A 17,045-nucleotide genomic window follows, 5' to 3' on the forward strand; every position below is an offset into this window, starting at 1 on the left:
CTGTCACTTAGGTAAGGGACTTTAAGAATGGTCACTCAATATTTCCGTTAAATATTTTCCATACTTTACAACATCACTTTAGAACTAACCCAGTCATTTAGTGCTCACATAAACAGAGTAGTTTAGGGCATAAAAACATACTCTGTTTTATTATGAAAAACCCAGGTATTGGGGAAAGTTCAAAGTAAAACCATCTTAATAGGCTTCTCCTGTGTGGCAGTTAGACTAATAAATGAGGCAGTTTCCAGTAGAAATATCTTATTGATAACTTAAGAGAAAGAAGCTTTTTAATATCTTCTGTTTAACCAACTCGACCTAAAATTTTGTTATTTTATTCATCATCGAAAAGTTCAACTCTTGCTCAGTAATTGGCATAATTATACTTCTTAATGTGGAAAATTTAGCAAATATTAAAAACCCTTTTGAAAAAACCCATAATAATCCTATGCTGTGAAACATTTAAGCTCTGCCACACGATTTTCTATTTCACTTGTTAAGTTGCAATTCAGAAATATTTAGTGATTACTTCCATCCTTAATAAGGCCAGAAGACTAGCCAATAAACTTAAGGGGATACAAAGATGAATAACACATTCTTTCTGACTAAAAATTTGGCAATTCAGTAGGTGATCTAGAGGCAACATGCTATCATTAATGGGAGAACGACAGTAGGATAAGATGAAACATTTCATAAAGTTGATAAAGCAATTTGTGAGGTGATAGCCAAAGTTAGAAATCAGCCAAAGGTGTGTTAAGTAACATTTATTGCCTGGAAAATTCCATGGGCAGCTGAGCCTGGTGGTCTACAGTTCATGGGGTTGCAAAGAGTTGGGCATGACTGAGCATACAAGTTCACAGGTAGCACTTATATATGGTAGGCAGATTTCTAAGCACTTAAATCCAGTTATTCATTCAATCCTTACAATGGCTTTTTGAAGTAGGCACTATCACCCTTCCCCCACTTTAATAGGAGAGGCAAATGAAGTACAGACACGACAAGCTACTCAAATGAGGTGGGCTCCCAGGCAATCTGGCTGAGGAATTGGTCTTCTTAACTACTCTCCTACGCTACTTCTTAACTCAGAGAAGAATTATTATTAGTAGAGTAGCTTTTGGATTTGTGGAACCTCTACTTCTTCAAAACTCCCCAGATGTGGGATATAATAATGCATATAAATAAAAGATCTGATAACTCCTTTCTCTCTTTTAAAGATGTTACCACCTTTATGTTTTACTCTAAAATTACATTCTACATTAAGCATATGTCACATACTGTAGTATATATGGATTATATAATGTGGTCATCTTGTATGACAGTATGAATGGTCTCCTTCAAAGTATGTCTGTGTAGGGAATACGTTTTATTTCCATATTTTCCAATTTTGCAAATACCCTTTCATACCATCACAATAGCTTCCTGCATAGATTTTTTAAACTGTTAGATTATTTCCCATTTTGCTTTTATGAAATATTGATGATAATGTCTATTAGTCTTGACTGAAAACTTCAGCAACTACAGCAGGCTCAGTTTTGTAGGGTCTAAAGCCTAAACAATATGGAGGACTTCTTTCAGAAGCACTACAAAATTAGGTGCAAAGAATGAATATTGAATTAGAAGTGCTTCATTCTGATAGGCCCTAAAAATTTCAGCTTAATTAGCCTAAATGATAAAGCACCACTTCAGATAGTAACTAAAATAAAATTTGAAAAAAATTCCACAAGAATAAAATACCCCAAAAGAGTACTTCACATTTTTTTTTCCTCAGAAGGATCTTGTAATTTTAAACTTTATATATCACCTCATCTGATTTTTTTTTCTCCTTTTAATTTCTCAGTTGTCTGGAAAAACTTTATTCACAACAGATCTCTCCATTTTGTGAGATGAGGAAGAAGAAAGGGTCAGTGATTTGCTCTATGTCACAGAAGCCTGTTAGGGGTCTTTCCACTATTCTTTTCAGCAGATGAATTTTAAGAAAGAATATTTTGTATCAGACACAAAGAAGCTTCTTTTCTTAGGGTCATTAGTGTTACTTTACTGGAGAAGAAGCTAAGCTGGGACAAATTTACAACAAAGTGAAAGCCCAAAATGTGGAATTCCTGAGTACAGAACATTGTTGGACAAATTTACAACAAAATTCAAAGCCCAAAGTGTCGAATTCCTGAGTATAGAACATTGTTTTACCTTGTAACTGGTAGCAATGTTGGGAAAACCTTTCATTTTCATGTGACACAGACATTTTGAACCTTTTTTTTTTTTCCCTAGAGATAATCACATCCCTCCCTGCCCCCTGCCTCCACACAAAGTAGTGTAATTTTGAGGAAACTACTTAGCCCAGCATCGGTTGTTATTATTTTTTTTTTTTTAATTCTTATTTCGTATTTTTCTAAGACCATCATAACATGGACTTCAGTCACAATTAAGAAATGAAATACTTTGACAGCTGCTTGGCTCTTCAAGTTTGAATCTTAAATTCTCAAGTGTTTCCATGTTTCAAATAAATAAAAAAGTATTTTTTTTTAGCTTCATCTACTTTACCCCCCTGTTTTTAGCTCTCATTGAATTGTTTTATTGTTTAGTTGACTTTGGGAAGATCTGGAGAAGGAAATGGCAACTCACTCCAGTATTCCCGCCTGAGAAATCCCATGGACAGAGGAGCCGGGCGGCCTCCAGTCCATGGGGTCACAAACAGTCGGACACGACTGAGCAACAAACATCCACACCTGTGCATCACCCGTGCAACAGCCCCTACCTACCCTGTTACCAGACAACGGTTGTGAAAGTCAAAGTGAGAGGGATCTAACCGGGTCTCCTGCGTTGCAGGCAGAGTCTTAAACGCTGAGCCAGGGGGACTGTTCGTGGTCCTACTTAGTCATTGGTCAGCGCCGCAGCTGGACTTGCCCACAAGCAACCGTCAAAGAGCCGCCGGTTAGCGAGTGCATTGAATCAATGGTGGGCCTGCGCAAAGTGGCAGTCTTCATACAGAGAGCAATGTAAGAGGCCATTCCTGGCCTTCTACCCCAGACCCTCCAGTTCACAGGCTCTGGGCCACCAGGTGAGTGGTGGGTGGGGGTTGGGGGTGGCGGGCCCAGGGAACAGGCTAAGAGCTATGTTTTGCAGGGCTCTAGAGCCCTCAGCAAGGCTGGTCGGGCCACGGTGGAGCCTCTCCCCGATCCCTGCCTCTGCGACCTAATGGCAGGAGCCGTTTGCTTAAGATGCAGTCTTCGGGACCTGGCTCCCATCATTTGGGTGGCCTGAGGACCTGAGGGCCAGTTGGCTGGACAGGGTCTGGGAACCTGGCCCTGAGGGAGCTGCCAACTGATATCTGCCTCCTTAGCCAGGACTGGGACCTTGGAGGGTGAAAACTATGCCTTGGAATCTTGCCCTTTCTTGTCAGAACAGAGAAAAACATTCATTTGATAGAGATTTACGGGAACATCCTTACCTGACCATGACCCGAACTCAAGAATGAAGGATGTGACACCAAAAAGTTTGCAAAACTTATTACAAAAGGGCTTTGCTGAAAACTTTCAGGGAGCTTGGGGGTTTTCAAGTCATAAGTGACCTGTCTCTTTCATGGTCCTGCAGTAAACCTTTCTCTGTTCCAAACTCTGACATTTTGGTATTGTTTGTTCTCTGTGTATTGGGCACATGGACTTTTGGTATTACTTATTGTTGTTGTTTAAGTTGTCATATCTGACTCTTTTTGGGACCCTGTGGACTAGTAGCCTGCCAGGCTCCTCTGTCCATAGGATTTCCCAGGCAAGAATACTGGAGTGAGTTGCCATTTCCTTCTCCAGGGGGTCTTCCCAACCCAGAATCTGGTCTCCTGCATTGCAGGTGGATTCTTTACCACTGAGTTATCAAGGGAAATCCTATTCGGATAATAAAACAAATTGGGGCGGGGGGTGGAACTCTTAAGATTTGACTCAGTGTCTGGATTATGACTTCCTATTTGGGGACGATAGAGGATGAGATGCTGGATGGCATCACTGACTCGATGGATGTGAGTCTGAGTGAACTCGGGAGTTGGTGATGGACAGGGAGGCCTGGCGTGCTGCGATTCATGGGGTCGCAAAGAGTCGGACACGACTGAGCAACTGAACTGAACTGAACTGATTGTATTTCTATAGTAACACTTCGCCGACCTTGTCACTGTAACAGCAGTTCTTGAGTGCCCTGCTTGCCACACACTGCACATGCCTAATCCTCAAAACAGTCCTAAGAGGTGCTGCTTGCCCCATTTTACAGATGAGAAAACTGAGGCTTGGTAAAATTAGGTAACTAGACTAAGGTAATGCAGTAAGTGCTAGAATTGTGATTCAAATACAGGTCTGAGTAACTCCAGGGCTCCTGCCCTTCCCTCATATATTACTGTTCAGATTAGAAATATGTAGTAGTTTTGGTGTCATCTACAAACTGCTGAGGTGCCCCGCCTCCACGATGGTCTCATGTGATCCCTCCCTTTCTTGGGTTTCTCCCCCTTGATGGTCCCCACGCCCACTGAATACGCTGGGCCAACCTGTGTAGCCAACAGGATATTGCAAAAATGCAAAATACTTGTTGGTTAAGTATTGCTTGAGAGAACTACTATCCCAGGCAGAGAGAAAACAGGCACAGAGGCATGAAGCTATGAAAATGTGAGGCATCTCTGAGGGATTATTTATTAAACTAAAAACCAATGTGTATTAAATTATTTATATTTATTAATTGAGTTTTAGAGTAATTAAGCTTATTAAGCTTAAATTAATTCAGTGTAGAATTAAGGTAAAATTAAGCTTATATTTATGGAAACAGGAATTTCAGCCTGTGTTGCTCCTCATAGCCTTTCAGTTGTGTACTTTTCTCCTCTCTCTCTCTCCAATGGCAAGGGTAAAGCATTTGGGACCATAGTGAAGCAAATAGCAGTTGAGACCTAATAATGAATTAGAAGAGTGAAATTAGTGGGAGAGTGAAAAGATTCTAGACTTGGAGTCAGAAGATCTGAGAGGTCATCTGACTTTGCCATTAGCTGCTCTCCCTGCGCTGAGCATATTACCAACTTGTCTGCTCCTCCTCAGCCTTCCTGGGGTGTGGTCAGCAGCACCCCAGCAAGGGTCAGCTATTCTGGTCAACTCAGGGGAGCTCCTTATGTATCCATCGCCCACCACCATTCATTCATCCAACATTTATCATTGTTTAGCTTAGGCCGGGAACTGTGCCAAGTGATTGGTTAGGAATAAAAGGCAGAGTGTAAGGAAGAGAGATATTAACAACAAGTAAGATTGAGTGTGTGATAAATGCAGTAATGAAAGTAAACAAAAGGTACAATGTAAGTCCAGAGAAAGGGGGATAAGGTCAGGGTAGACTTTCTGAAGGTGGTGGTACCTGGTCCAGCTTTGAAAGACAGCTCAGACTTTACTCTGCCCGTGTGTCGTAGGCAGTGTGTGTGTGTTCGTCAGTCAGTTGTGTCCAATTCTTGTAGGCAGAGAAGAAGGTTCAAAGGCCCAGAATTAGCATGTGTAGCTGGAATGTAATCTCTCTGGGATACAAACAGGGCAAGAGATGTGACAGAGAAGCCGACCGGGTCACAGAGTGCCCTCCTCACAGTCCAAAGGACAATGCTCAGAGATAAATCAACACTCTCGTATGATACGACCATTCCTGCTTCCAAGTTTCTTTTTCCTTTTGCAGGAGCATGGTTGGAGTGAGAAAGGCTTCCCAGGTGGTACAGTGGTGAAGAACCCACCTGCCAAAGCAGGAGATTCAATAGACGTGGGTTCGATCCCTGAGTTGGGAAGATCCTTTGGAGTAGGTAATGGCAACCCGCTCCATTACTCTTGCCTGGAAAATTCCATGGACAGAGGAGCCTGACAGGCTACTTGGGGTTGCAGAGTCTGACATGACTGAACACATACGCTTGGAGTGAGGCTTGTTCTTGGCATCCTGTTCTGCCCCTTTGGGTTTGTTGGAGGGAATAAAGTAAAAGTTTCTTTTCCTCCAGGATCATCCTGGCAGCTGTGAGACTTCCACATTAGGAAAAGTTTATTCTGTCCCACAAACATTTCGAATGTGTAGTTTATTTCTAGATCTAAGTATTGCAACATTGAGATTAACAGGAAACATGCTGTGGGAAATTATAGCTTGGAGAGTTCAGTCAATAATCTTCAAGGTACATGCACCTTCCCTACCCTTTATGGTTGTCTGAGTGTGTGTCTGTCTCCAGCAGAAACTGAAGTCCCTTGGAAATAGGATCTGACTCTTTAGCCATTTCTTTCTTTCTTTTTTTTTTTTTTAATTTTTTCTTTTTATTTTAATTGGAGGCTAGTTATTTTACAATATTGTAGTGGTTTTTGCCATACATTGACATGAATCAGCCATGGGTGTACATGTGTTCCCCATCCTGAACCCCCCTCCTACCTCCCTCCCCATCCCATCCCTTCTTTAGCCATTTCTTTACTCCACAGGAGTCTCTCCTTATCATAGAGTTTCTTCTTTGTGCTAGGTGCTAGGGATACAGAGACAAGGATGTGTTCCTAGCCTCTAAGAGCTCTAGGTGACAAGTGAATATCACCATTATTACTCTCCCATTGCCTTATAATAATCACAGCTAGTGTCAGAACATTTGCTGTGTGCCAAGCACCTTCTGTATTATCTCACTTAATACTCTCCACAATCCTATGATTATCTCTGTCTTACAGTTGAGGAAAGTGAGGCACTGAGGAATTACACAGTTTAGAAAGTGATGAAACCAGATGTACACTAGGCAATACTCCCTAGACAGAGCATCCTTACCCAGAGGTCTTAGAAAGTATTCTATAACTTTCTAATAAATGAAATTACCCACCATACTTGTTCTTTTGTTATTGCTCAAAAGTACATACAGCAAATACCATTGTCTTTTAACATAAATTTAACTGAAACTCACAGGATCATAAAAGGACTAAATGTAAAAATCAGAATCCCAGAAAAGTCTTCTTAACTTAGTTTTTTCAAACAGAGAATTATGCCTGTCTCAGAAACCAGTGTCCCCTCTGGGGTTGTAAAAATCACCATGAAGAAACTGAATGAAATGACCCTTGAAGTTTGGATTTGATTTTTGGAAGTAACCCAAATAATTGGAGCCAAGCCAGGTGAATAAATTGGTTAATGAAGTTGGATAACTATTTTGCTTTTGTAACTGGCTGCCTATTCACTGCATGAACTCATTTCACTGCTTCAGTTTTGCCATATGGCAACAACATAAAACTTCTCTTCCTTTTCTGTTACTTGCTTTCCTCACCTAAGCAACACAGAGAGTAACCATAATCCATCTATCACAGGAAAAAGCCACCAAAGTTTATAAGGTCATATCTCTAAAAAGTTCCCATGAGTATGCCACAGTGCAAATAGAGGAGACTATTATTGTTACTGCTGGCTTATGTAGAAACAGTTACTCATTACTTATGTACTTCTTGGCAGGGCTTTCAATCTCCCTCATCCAGCCCCACATAGATACACATGGAGGAAACTCCTAGAATTTCCACATCAGTTACCCTTGGCTGGTTTTATTTGGTTAAACATGGAGGAGAGGTAGGAGGGAGGAAGGGAGGGAAAGAGAGCTAGAGAGGGAAGGAAAGAGATGAAGGCATGGAAATGAGTCTGACTTTTAAAAATCTGTTACAACAAAAAAACTCTTAATGAAAGTGGGACTTTAAGCTAAACTTATCCATATCCATAGATTTCCATGAAGTTTTAAGACCAAAAGGCTCAGATCTCCTGGAGAACACAGATATAGAAACAATTAGAATCAGGAGTATGTCAATCGGGAGTGTATCAGGAGTTTGTGGATCGAAGGCTTATACTACTTTAGGGTCTTCTTTAAGAGAAATTAGGAACAAAAAATTAGGCATGAAAGGGAATATATATTTAGAAAGAGAAAAGAAGTCAAGTTATTAGTTTAGAAATAGCTGACAAACTCCATCAATATCTCCAAATCCAAAAAACTAATGTAACACTCTTATAAATTAACTGCCTGACATATTCTATGCTGTTTTATTTTTAACTGGTACTTGTTGATCCTTTCATATGACACAAGTTTTGTAATTTTCAATTAGAGATAATACAGTCTTTTCTCTAGAAAAAGTTTGAAATTGAAAGTGTTAGTCACTCAGTCATGTCCAACTCTTTGCAACCCCATGGACTGTAGCCTGCCAGGCTCCTCCATCCGTAGGATTTTTTTCAAGCAAGAATTATGGAGTGGGTTGCCATTTCCTTCTCCAGGGGATCTTCCTGACCCAGGGATTGAACCTGAGACTCCCGCATTGCCAGCAGACTCTTTACCATCTGAGCCACCGGGGAAGCCATGAGTTTTATCAACAGGTTAGACATTTTCAGACAGTTTCAAACCTGTTCTTGATAATGTCACGCTAAGCGGAGAAGGTGATGGCACCCCACTCCAGTACTCTTGCCTGGAAAATCCCATGGGTGGAGGAGCCTGGTAGGCTGCAGTCCATGGGGTCGTGAAGAGTCGGACATGACTGAGTGACTTCACTTTGACTTTTCACTTTCATGCATTGGGGAAGGAAATGGCAACCCACTCCAGGGTTCTTGCCTGGAGAATCCCAGGGACGGGGAGCCTGGTAGGCTGCCGTCTATGGGGTCGCACAGAGTCGGACGCGACTGAAGCGACTTAGCAGCAGCAGCAGCAGCAAGATGTACTATGTGATACACAGACACAATGGCTGCTTTTAGTATTACCTTGGGTTTGTGCTCCATAAAGAATTCTGACAAATTGTGCAATGAGCATAAATAAAATTCGGTATACTTATATCAGCTGCATTATGAAGCATCAAGTCATAACAGGAGAGAGAATTTCTGGTTTGACTTGGTGTTAGTGAGAACAGAACCCAGAAGTTACAATTTACATGTGTGATGATGGGAAGACCTTGCCGGAGACAACCTTTGGCTCTGTACATTTCCAACTTAATTTCTCTTCTATTACCTACGTGCTTCTGATGCATGGCACTTGTAGGACATGTTTATATGATGGTATCATCTTGGGTCCTGCACCTTTTCTCCCTCTAACATTTATTTATTTATTTGGCCATTACAGGTTTTAGTTTCAGCATGCGGGATCTTCACTGTGGCATGTGAACTCTTAGTTGTGGCATGTGGGATCTAGTTCCCTGACAAGGATTCAAGCCTGGGCTCCCTGCATTGGGAGCACAGAGTTTTAGCCACTGGACCACCAGTGTAGTCCCTGTTCCTGCACTTCTGTGTCACCAAGCAAGGTGAATTTGCTTAGTGGAGTATTCCTGGAAGCCAGGAGGACTAGTGATAAACATAGAAATGATGGCAAATCCCATAAATATATTCCACTTATCTCTAATTAAATGTATCTCCAAACAACTTCCCCTTAGTTCACAGTGCCAAAAATGCCCTTGGCTACCTGACTGGAGGGGACATGTAACAGAGAGAAAATTGGAGTGAAGAGAAGGCAATTATAATTGTAGTTAAAATATTATCTGAAAAGTTTATTAAAATGTACAGCTACATGAATATCTTGCTAGGGACATTCCCAGGGCCTTGGAAGGGCCCAAATAAGTGAAGGTATAAGATTAAGCTTCTTTGGTTTTATAATAAATACTTCCCTTTGGACAATACACTCTGATACATAGTTAATATGGGATAATAAGAAAAGGCTTCTAGTTTTGAGGGCAGAAGTAAGGGGGCAAGGGAAGAGCTTTGATGTTATACTAAACCTTTCAGGAGGTGTATCTGGAAAGATGAATGGGAATTTTCAGACTTATTCCTTTTACAAAAGCCTGGTAATAGGCTTGAGCATGTGTATTGTGAGAATCATTAGACAGTAGGAAAAGTGTCTGGCACAGTTTGGGAAGGAGACTGTAGGTCCCTCCTCTTCTGGCAATGTTAGTGCTGGGGAGTTCTCTTTTCTTCTTGGAAAATTCTAACTGTTCCATCAAAGAGGCCTCTTCCTCTGTATGTCACCTCCTCATTCTAACTTCTACTACATCATTGTACCCCAAGGCCCAGCAGAGTTCACTGATCCTGCCATCTTGCCCTCACCTGCTCACCTGACCCCACCTCACCTCACTCCATTCACTGAAATACTTGCCTCGTACTCAGGACACTATTATCTTTCCCCTTAACACAGTCCTGCTTTCTTTGATTGCTAGCCTTCACCCCTGTTCCTGCAGAAGGAAGCCCATTTCCTAAAAATCAACCTCCCTTTAGCTTCTAAATATCACTCTTAACTCTACAACTCCTGTGAACAGGAGCTGAGGCCATGGGGCTTACCTAGTAAAAATGGATCAAGGTATAGTATCTATTGTGTTCCTGTTCTTCAAGTACCAAATAGTCTTCTATCGTTTCCCTAATTGCAGAAATGGGACTGGCTAAGAAAAAGCAAGGCTCTTGGGAGGGGAGAGTGGAAAGGAAGAAGGGTCAACATCTCCTCTGCTACTCATTGATGACAGCTGATGAGCAGAGGAGTGGAAGCAGAGTCTTTGGAGCCACTACGAGGAGACACAGTGAAAGTGACTCAAGGCTGTTTTGAACCTACCAAGTTCATCGTCCACTGCAGCCTGGAGTGGTTCCCCAAACCATAGCCCAGCACTGGGTCCATCCTAGTTTCACATTCCAGCTTGGAACTGCCCCATGTTTGCCCTCTTTTGTTGTCATCCTGGCCCTTGTTTATGCCCCCAAAGCCCATGGCGCTCCTTTTAACACATTAGCTTCACTGGGCAACTTTCATCTTTGTCTAAAATGGAAATAGACTGACAATCTAAAATGAAATATTTTGGAGAAACACATTTTTTAAAAGCAATAGACCTAATGGCTAATTTGTATAGTAAATCTCCAAAAACTAATTTAAAAATACCTGATTTTTATTTGCTGAATGACTAGTTTATTGAACTGTTAATTCATCCAAGCCTTTTCCAGTCTATTTATGAAGATTAAAGCAATTTGTGTTTTTCAAGACCTTCCAGTGTTCTGTGTTTTGGGAAATGATGACTTCTCATGAACTTCAGATGAAGTGCTATATGCTTTATGAGTGCCAGAGATTTTCAAATGAGGATTATCTTAGTGGAGGCCGGAAAAGCACTCAATAGTTTCAACAACCTTTTAAAAAACCTCAACAAGAAGGAAACTTCTTTAACCTCAGAAAAGTTGATAAAATCTGAAATAAAAGCATTCCCTTTTAAATTAGGAACAAAATGAAAAAGCCTGGAATTACTATTTATATTCAACATTATATGGAGTTTCTTATTGTATAATTAAATAAAAAAGATTTAAAAGGACTAAAGTTCAGAAAGGTAAAAAAATTTTTTAAATTTCAAATAATATTATTGTCTACAAAAAACACAGTCTACAGATTATTAACATTAATAAGATTTAGCAAGAATGTGGAACATAAGATCCATTTAGAAATTCCATTATATTTCTGTACAACATCAACAAAATAAAATGCAATTAAAATTTCCAAAAACGACAAAGGTGTAAAGTACCCAGGAATAAGTCTAACAAATGATGTGCAAGACTTCTGTGAAGAATTCTCTAAAACTTTATCAAAGGATATTAAAGATGTAATAAATGGAGGCCCCATCATGTATATGAGTAGATATATTGAACACCATAAAATGTCACATTTTCTCAAATTGAGCAATAGATTTTCTGCAATTTCAACTTTTAAAATAAATCTTTACTTGACAAGCCACATTCTAAAATTTAAATGGAAGAGCAAAGGGTCAAAAGTAGCAAATCACTTCTGAAGTAGGTAAGAAGTCTTGTCTTATCAGATAAAAAACTTTCCTTGTAAGTGACAGTAATGAAGACAGCAACGTGTGATAGAGCTGCATTGCAGATTAATGGGGAAGGAAAGACTGTTCGATAAATAAGGTGGGAGGATTCATTATCCATATAAATGATTAGATGATTCCTTAATTCACAGCAGTAACAAAAATAATTCCAAATACATGTGCTGTACTGTGCTTAGTGGCTTAGTCATGTCCAACTCTTTGTGACCCCCTGGACTGTGGCCTGCCAGGCTCCTCTGTCCATAGAATTCTCCAGGCAGGAATACTGGAGTGGATTGCCATGCTCTGCTCCAGGGGATCTTCCTAACCCAGGGATCAAACCCAGGTCTCCTGCCTTGCAGATGGATTCTTTATGGTCTAAGCCACCAGGGAAGAATTCATTATCCCTATAAATGATTAGATGATGCCTTAATTCACACCAGAAACAAAAATATATTCCAAATACATAAAGGATCCTAGTTTGAAAGAAAACATATTTTTAGAGGAAAATACACAAGCACATTCTTATAACCTCAGAGTGGAAGGAGTTCTTAAATTACAGAAAGTGCAAATTATTAAGAAAATGAGATATTGCCTTACAACCAGTCAGAATAGCTATTATCAAAAAGACAACAAATAACCAGCATTGGTGAGGCTATGGAAAAAAGGGAAACTTCATGCACTGTTGGTGGGAATGTAAATTGGTACAGCCACTATGAAAAACTGTATGGAGGTACTTCACAAACTTAAAAATAGAACTATCATACAATTCAGTATTTTTACTCCTGGATATTAATACAAAGAAAATAAAAACACTAATTCAAATAGATGTATGCACTTCAGTGTTCATAGCAGTATTATTTATAAAAGTCAAGATATGGAAGCAACCTAAGTGTCCATCAACAGAAGAATGGATAAATGTTTGGTATATATATACAACAGAATATTACTCATATACTATAAAAAGATTGAAATTTTGTCATCAACAGGAATGGACCTGCAGGACATTACATTTAGTGAAATAAGTCAAATAAGTCAGAGAAAGACAATGTATGATTTCACTTATACGTGAAGTCTAAAAAAAATATAACAAAACAGTAATAGGCTCACAGATACAGAGAACAAACCAGTGATTACCAGAGAGGAGAGTGGTAGGGTCAGGGACAAAATAGGTCAAGGTGATTAAAAGGTACAAGCTACTAGGTATAAAATAAATAATTGACAAGGATGTAATGTTTAGCACAGGGAATATAGTCAATATTTTATAGTAACTTTGTATGGAGTACAGTCTATAAAAGTATTGAATTACCATGTTGTACACCTGAAATGTTGTAAGTCAACTATACTTCAATAAAAAAATAAAATAAGCAAACTAATAAGTTAAAAATAAGAGCTCAGACATAATAGGCAACTTGAACAGACAAGTCATATGCTGGAATAAAACATTTGCAACATACAAAGCTAACAAAAGATCAGTATTGGGAGTATTTCAAAAGCTATCTAAAAATAAGGAAAAATTAGTAATCTCTCTCCATTTCTGCTTCCCCAAAGGGTCATAAATTCATAAACAGTAATTTAAAAGACGAGGAAATGAAAATGACCAATAAACATACTGAAAAGATGCTTCTCTTGTCTTAATAAGAGACATGCACATTAAAACCGTTTATTTTGAAATGCCATTTCACACCCTCCAGATTAGAAAAAAATGAAAATTTAGATAATGGCAATGTTGATGAAGCAGAATAACTGCTGGTGGTAGCATCAATGACACAGTACTTTGAAATGGAATTTGACTTAATGAGTAAAGTTAATCATGTCCATAAAATGCCCCACTGTTCCTCTCCTAGGTAGGAACCTTGGAGACACTCTTGCACAACACGACGGACACCTGGGCAAGATGGAGCATTGCTTGAATGAGCAACAAACAGGAAATATCCAGAGAAGGGCAAAAAGGAACATCACATCATGATACTCCCCTAAATCTTCTAGTGGTGTCCCACATCAATTAGAGTAGAATTTTAAACTCCTTATCCTCTGCTTGTCTATCTGATTTCATCAGGTGCCCATTGTGGTTCCTCAGGACACATGTCTTCTCCACTTCAGAGCAACTTGCTCCTTTCCAGTAATTTTGTGCTTGGCTTTTTCATCCTCAAAGTCAGCCTAAATATCACTCAGAGAGTCCTTGACTAGCCACTTCATCTAAAGTAGTTTTTCCCATCTTATTCTCCATCTCTGCCTTGTAATTGTTTCCTATAATAATACATTAATATTTAAATTATGCATGTATATATGCATTAATTCATAGTGTTTTGTTTTTTTTTTGCCTATGTTCAATGTTAAACTCATAACTTTCATGAGGACAGGGACTAGGTCTATCTTGCTTTTGATTGGACTTGCTATGTCTTCCACATAGCCTGGCATATAATACTTAGTCAATAAATCTTTGTTGAACTGAATGATTGAATGAAAAAAACTGCATAAATTCTATGTGTCTGTTTGAGTAGTTTGTTGATCTGAGGGTACATTTGATTAGCTTTAGTTCATGGGAAAGATAATGGGATAATACAACAGCCACATAAATTCCCAACATTTATTTAGAAGGTAAAGGAAAGTGTTTATCTTTTTTGATTCTTTTTTAAATTGAAGTATAGTTAATCTTCAAGGTTGTGTCAGTTTCAGGTGTACAGCAAAGTGATTCTGTTATATGTATACGTATATTTTTTTCAGATTCTTTTTCCTTATAGGTTACTACAAGATTTTGAGTATAGATCCCTGTGCTCTACAGTAGGTCCTTGTTGGTTTCTATCTGATTTTTGACCTCAAATAATTAACCAACACATGACTGAGTGCTTCAAAAAATTATTTTAAAAGATTTTATACACAATATGTTAAGTAGATCTTTCAACTAGACTAAAATTCTAGAGCCAAAATATTCGGAGGTATGAATAATGTTTTAAGATAGGTTCCAATACACATAAAAAAACCCTTACATATACTAATATATAGATTTAATTTTGAATATTCAAAGATGCAGGTAAAATAGGCCTGGGCTCTTTTAAAAATGTCTTAAATATGGATTGATTTAGATTTTTATTTTATTAGTATTCCATTTATCTATATTTATTTAAGTCATATGTATTATATTTACTTAAATTATATTTTGCATATTTTATACATTTTAATAGTTTTATACATTTAATTTAATTTTTCCTGTTTAGATCTTGAGTTACAAGAAGAGTTTGCACTACAGTCAATGTAAAAGAAGGATTGGGTAGGCAAAGTAATTAAAGAAACAAATTTCAGGAAAATATGGAAATAATCCAAGAGTTTTACATTTTCAATTAGAATTGTACTCTTATTCAAACAATTATAATGCAAGTAAGGTAGATTTATATTATTGATGGATAAAAAAATTAAACTAACTTTAAATAGATGTATTGAGAAACATTTTATGTAAATTCAGGCTCTTGATGTCAAAAACTTTTAAAAAATGAATTTGTCTTCCTAAACTGACAGTCTAATATGTGAATGCTATTAGTGGGATTTCTTTATTTTCTGTTTAATTTTTAAAAGCTATAATTTTGAGTACTTTTTTGCATAAATGATTTAAAATGATTAAAAAATAAATCAGACGATTGACTTTTTGGATACGGTGCTATGCAAAAGTGAAGTTCAGACGTGGAGGTTCCTCTTCTACCTTGACTTGATTACTTTACATGGAAGTTACATTAACATTTACATTAGATGGAAAGTAAATTTTAGGTGGTTAGCATGCTGTAATGTATATAGAAGTAGAAATAAAATGTTATAAACATGAAACATAATATTATAGACCAACATCACCTCCATTAAAAAATTTACACCAAGGTTGGATGAGTTATAATCTGTAAAAATTTGATTGCATTGTATATCTGAAACTAACATAGTTTTGTAAATCAACTAAACCTCAATTTTAAAAAAGTTGGATGAAAAACTTTCTTGTAATGGATTTTTGGTTTCCCCATTGTATAAGTTGCTGGAGAATTATTCTGAGACAAATGAATGAAGAGTAGATAAATGAATTTTCATTAAAAATATAAATTATCAGAGTGGTGTTCATGTAGGTATTAACAATTATAGCTAAAAAAGATATGTTCTGAATCTAGTCAAAGCTGCTATAAATCGTTTTACAGTAAGTAGCAGGACCAGACCACAGCCAGTATTATTTTAACATTTAATTTAGAAAGCTCCAAAGAAGGAAACTGTTTTGATATTTTAATAATTACTGTTCCGATACTTGGGTTTCCTGGTGGCTTAGATGGTAAAGAAGCTGCCTGCAATGCAGGAGACCTGGGTTTGATCCCTGGGTTGGATCCCCTGGAGGGGGGCATAGCAACCCACTCCAGTATTCTTGCCTGGAGAATCCCCATGGACAGAGGAGCCTGGCAGGTTACAGTCCATGGGATCACACAGAGTTGGAAACAACTGAATGACTAAGCACACAGCATATTCTGATACTTATACCATAATTTTGACAGCAAAGGGAGGTTTTTGGTTTAACTGTTTGATTCAATGGACATGAACTTGGGCAACCTCTGGGAGATGGTGAGGGACAGGGAAGCTAGAGTGCTACATTCCATGGGGTCTCAAAGCGTTGGACATGACTTGGCGACCAAACAACAACCACCACACCACCACCAACAACAATTTGGTTTCGCTTACTATGAACCTGAGAGTGGGTCAGGAATCAAGTAACCGCATAGCTGGCGAGTTTTCCGGTACGTATTAAATAGTGCTAACAAGTCAACAACGATTATTGTCCCTTCATGGTGATAAGAGTTCTATTTGTTCAACAAATCACATCCTTTGCTAGGTACTCCCTTAAAATCTACCAGCCCAGGGGTCTGGGCTGTGCCCTCTCTTTCTCTTTGGCAGAATCCTCCCTTTGGGGATGAGGAAGGAGCTCTCCAAGCAGTATCTGTTGGGTGGCCAAAGCCATGGGGTCGGGGGTGGGCAGAGAGGATGTACCCACCTGAGAAACACTGAGCCGGGGCTGTCAGGAATGCTGTTCTGGGCCTCTGCACCGGACTTGCCTGGGCTGCCTGGAATCTCAGACCGGAACATTGTATCATTGCCTGATGAGAGCCTTTTCTTCACCATTGTACACTTGTCAATCGCCAACTCAAGAAGTAAACTCAAGGGCTCATTTTTGAAGCTCCCCAGTAATGTGAAAATCTCTGAGTTTCAGCCTTGTTCGGTTTCTGCATTGCAGGAAGCTCTTTCTTCACATGA

At 38.8% G+C, this 17,045-nt stretch overlaps 1 protein-coding gene across 3 annotated transcripts in view; it reads right to left on the reverse strand.

The window, feature by feature from the left end:
* Positions 1-17,045, reverse strand: part of GRAMD2B (GRAM domain containing 2B) — a 121,196-nt gene extending 104,151 nt beyond the window's left edge. The window contains exon 1 of one of the 3 annotated variants that reach the window (XM_086410552.1): positions 16,786-17,045. In XM_086410552.1, coding sequence (XP_086266678.1) covers positions 16,786-16,913 — 128 coding nt within the window. In that variant the 5' untranslated portion in view covers positions 16,914-17,045. The remainder of the gene's footprint in view (positions 1-16,785) is intronic. The other 2 variants (XM_086410553.1, XM_086410551.1) reach the window with 2 other exon arrangements.

The sequence above is a fragment of the Bos grunniens genome, chromosome 7 (genome assembly GCF_055505025.1).
Source record: "Bos grunniens cultivar Pamir isolate PY7600 chromosome 7, Bosgru_T2T1.0, whole genome shotgun sequence".
Classification (NCBI taxonomy): Eukaryota; Metazoa; Chordata; class Mammalia; order Artiodactyla; family Bovidae; genus Bos; species Bos grunniens.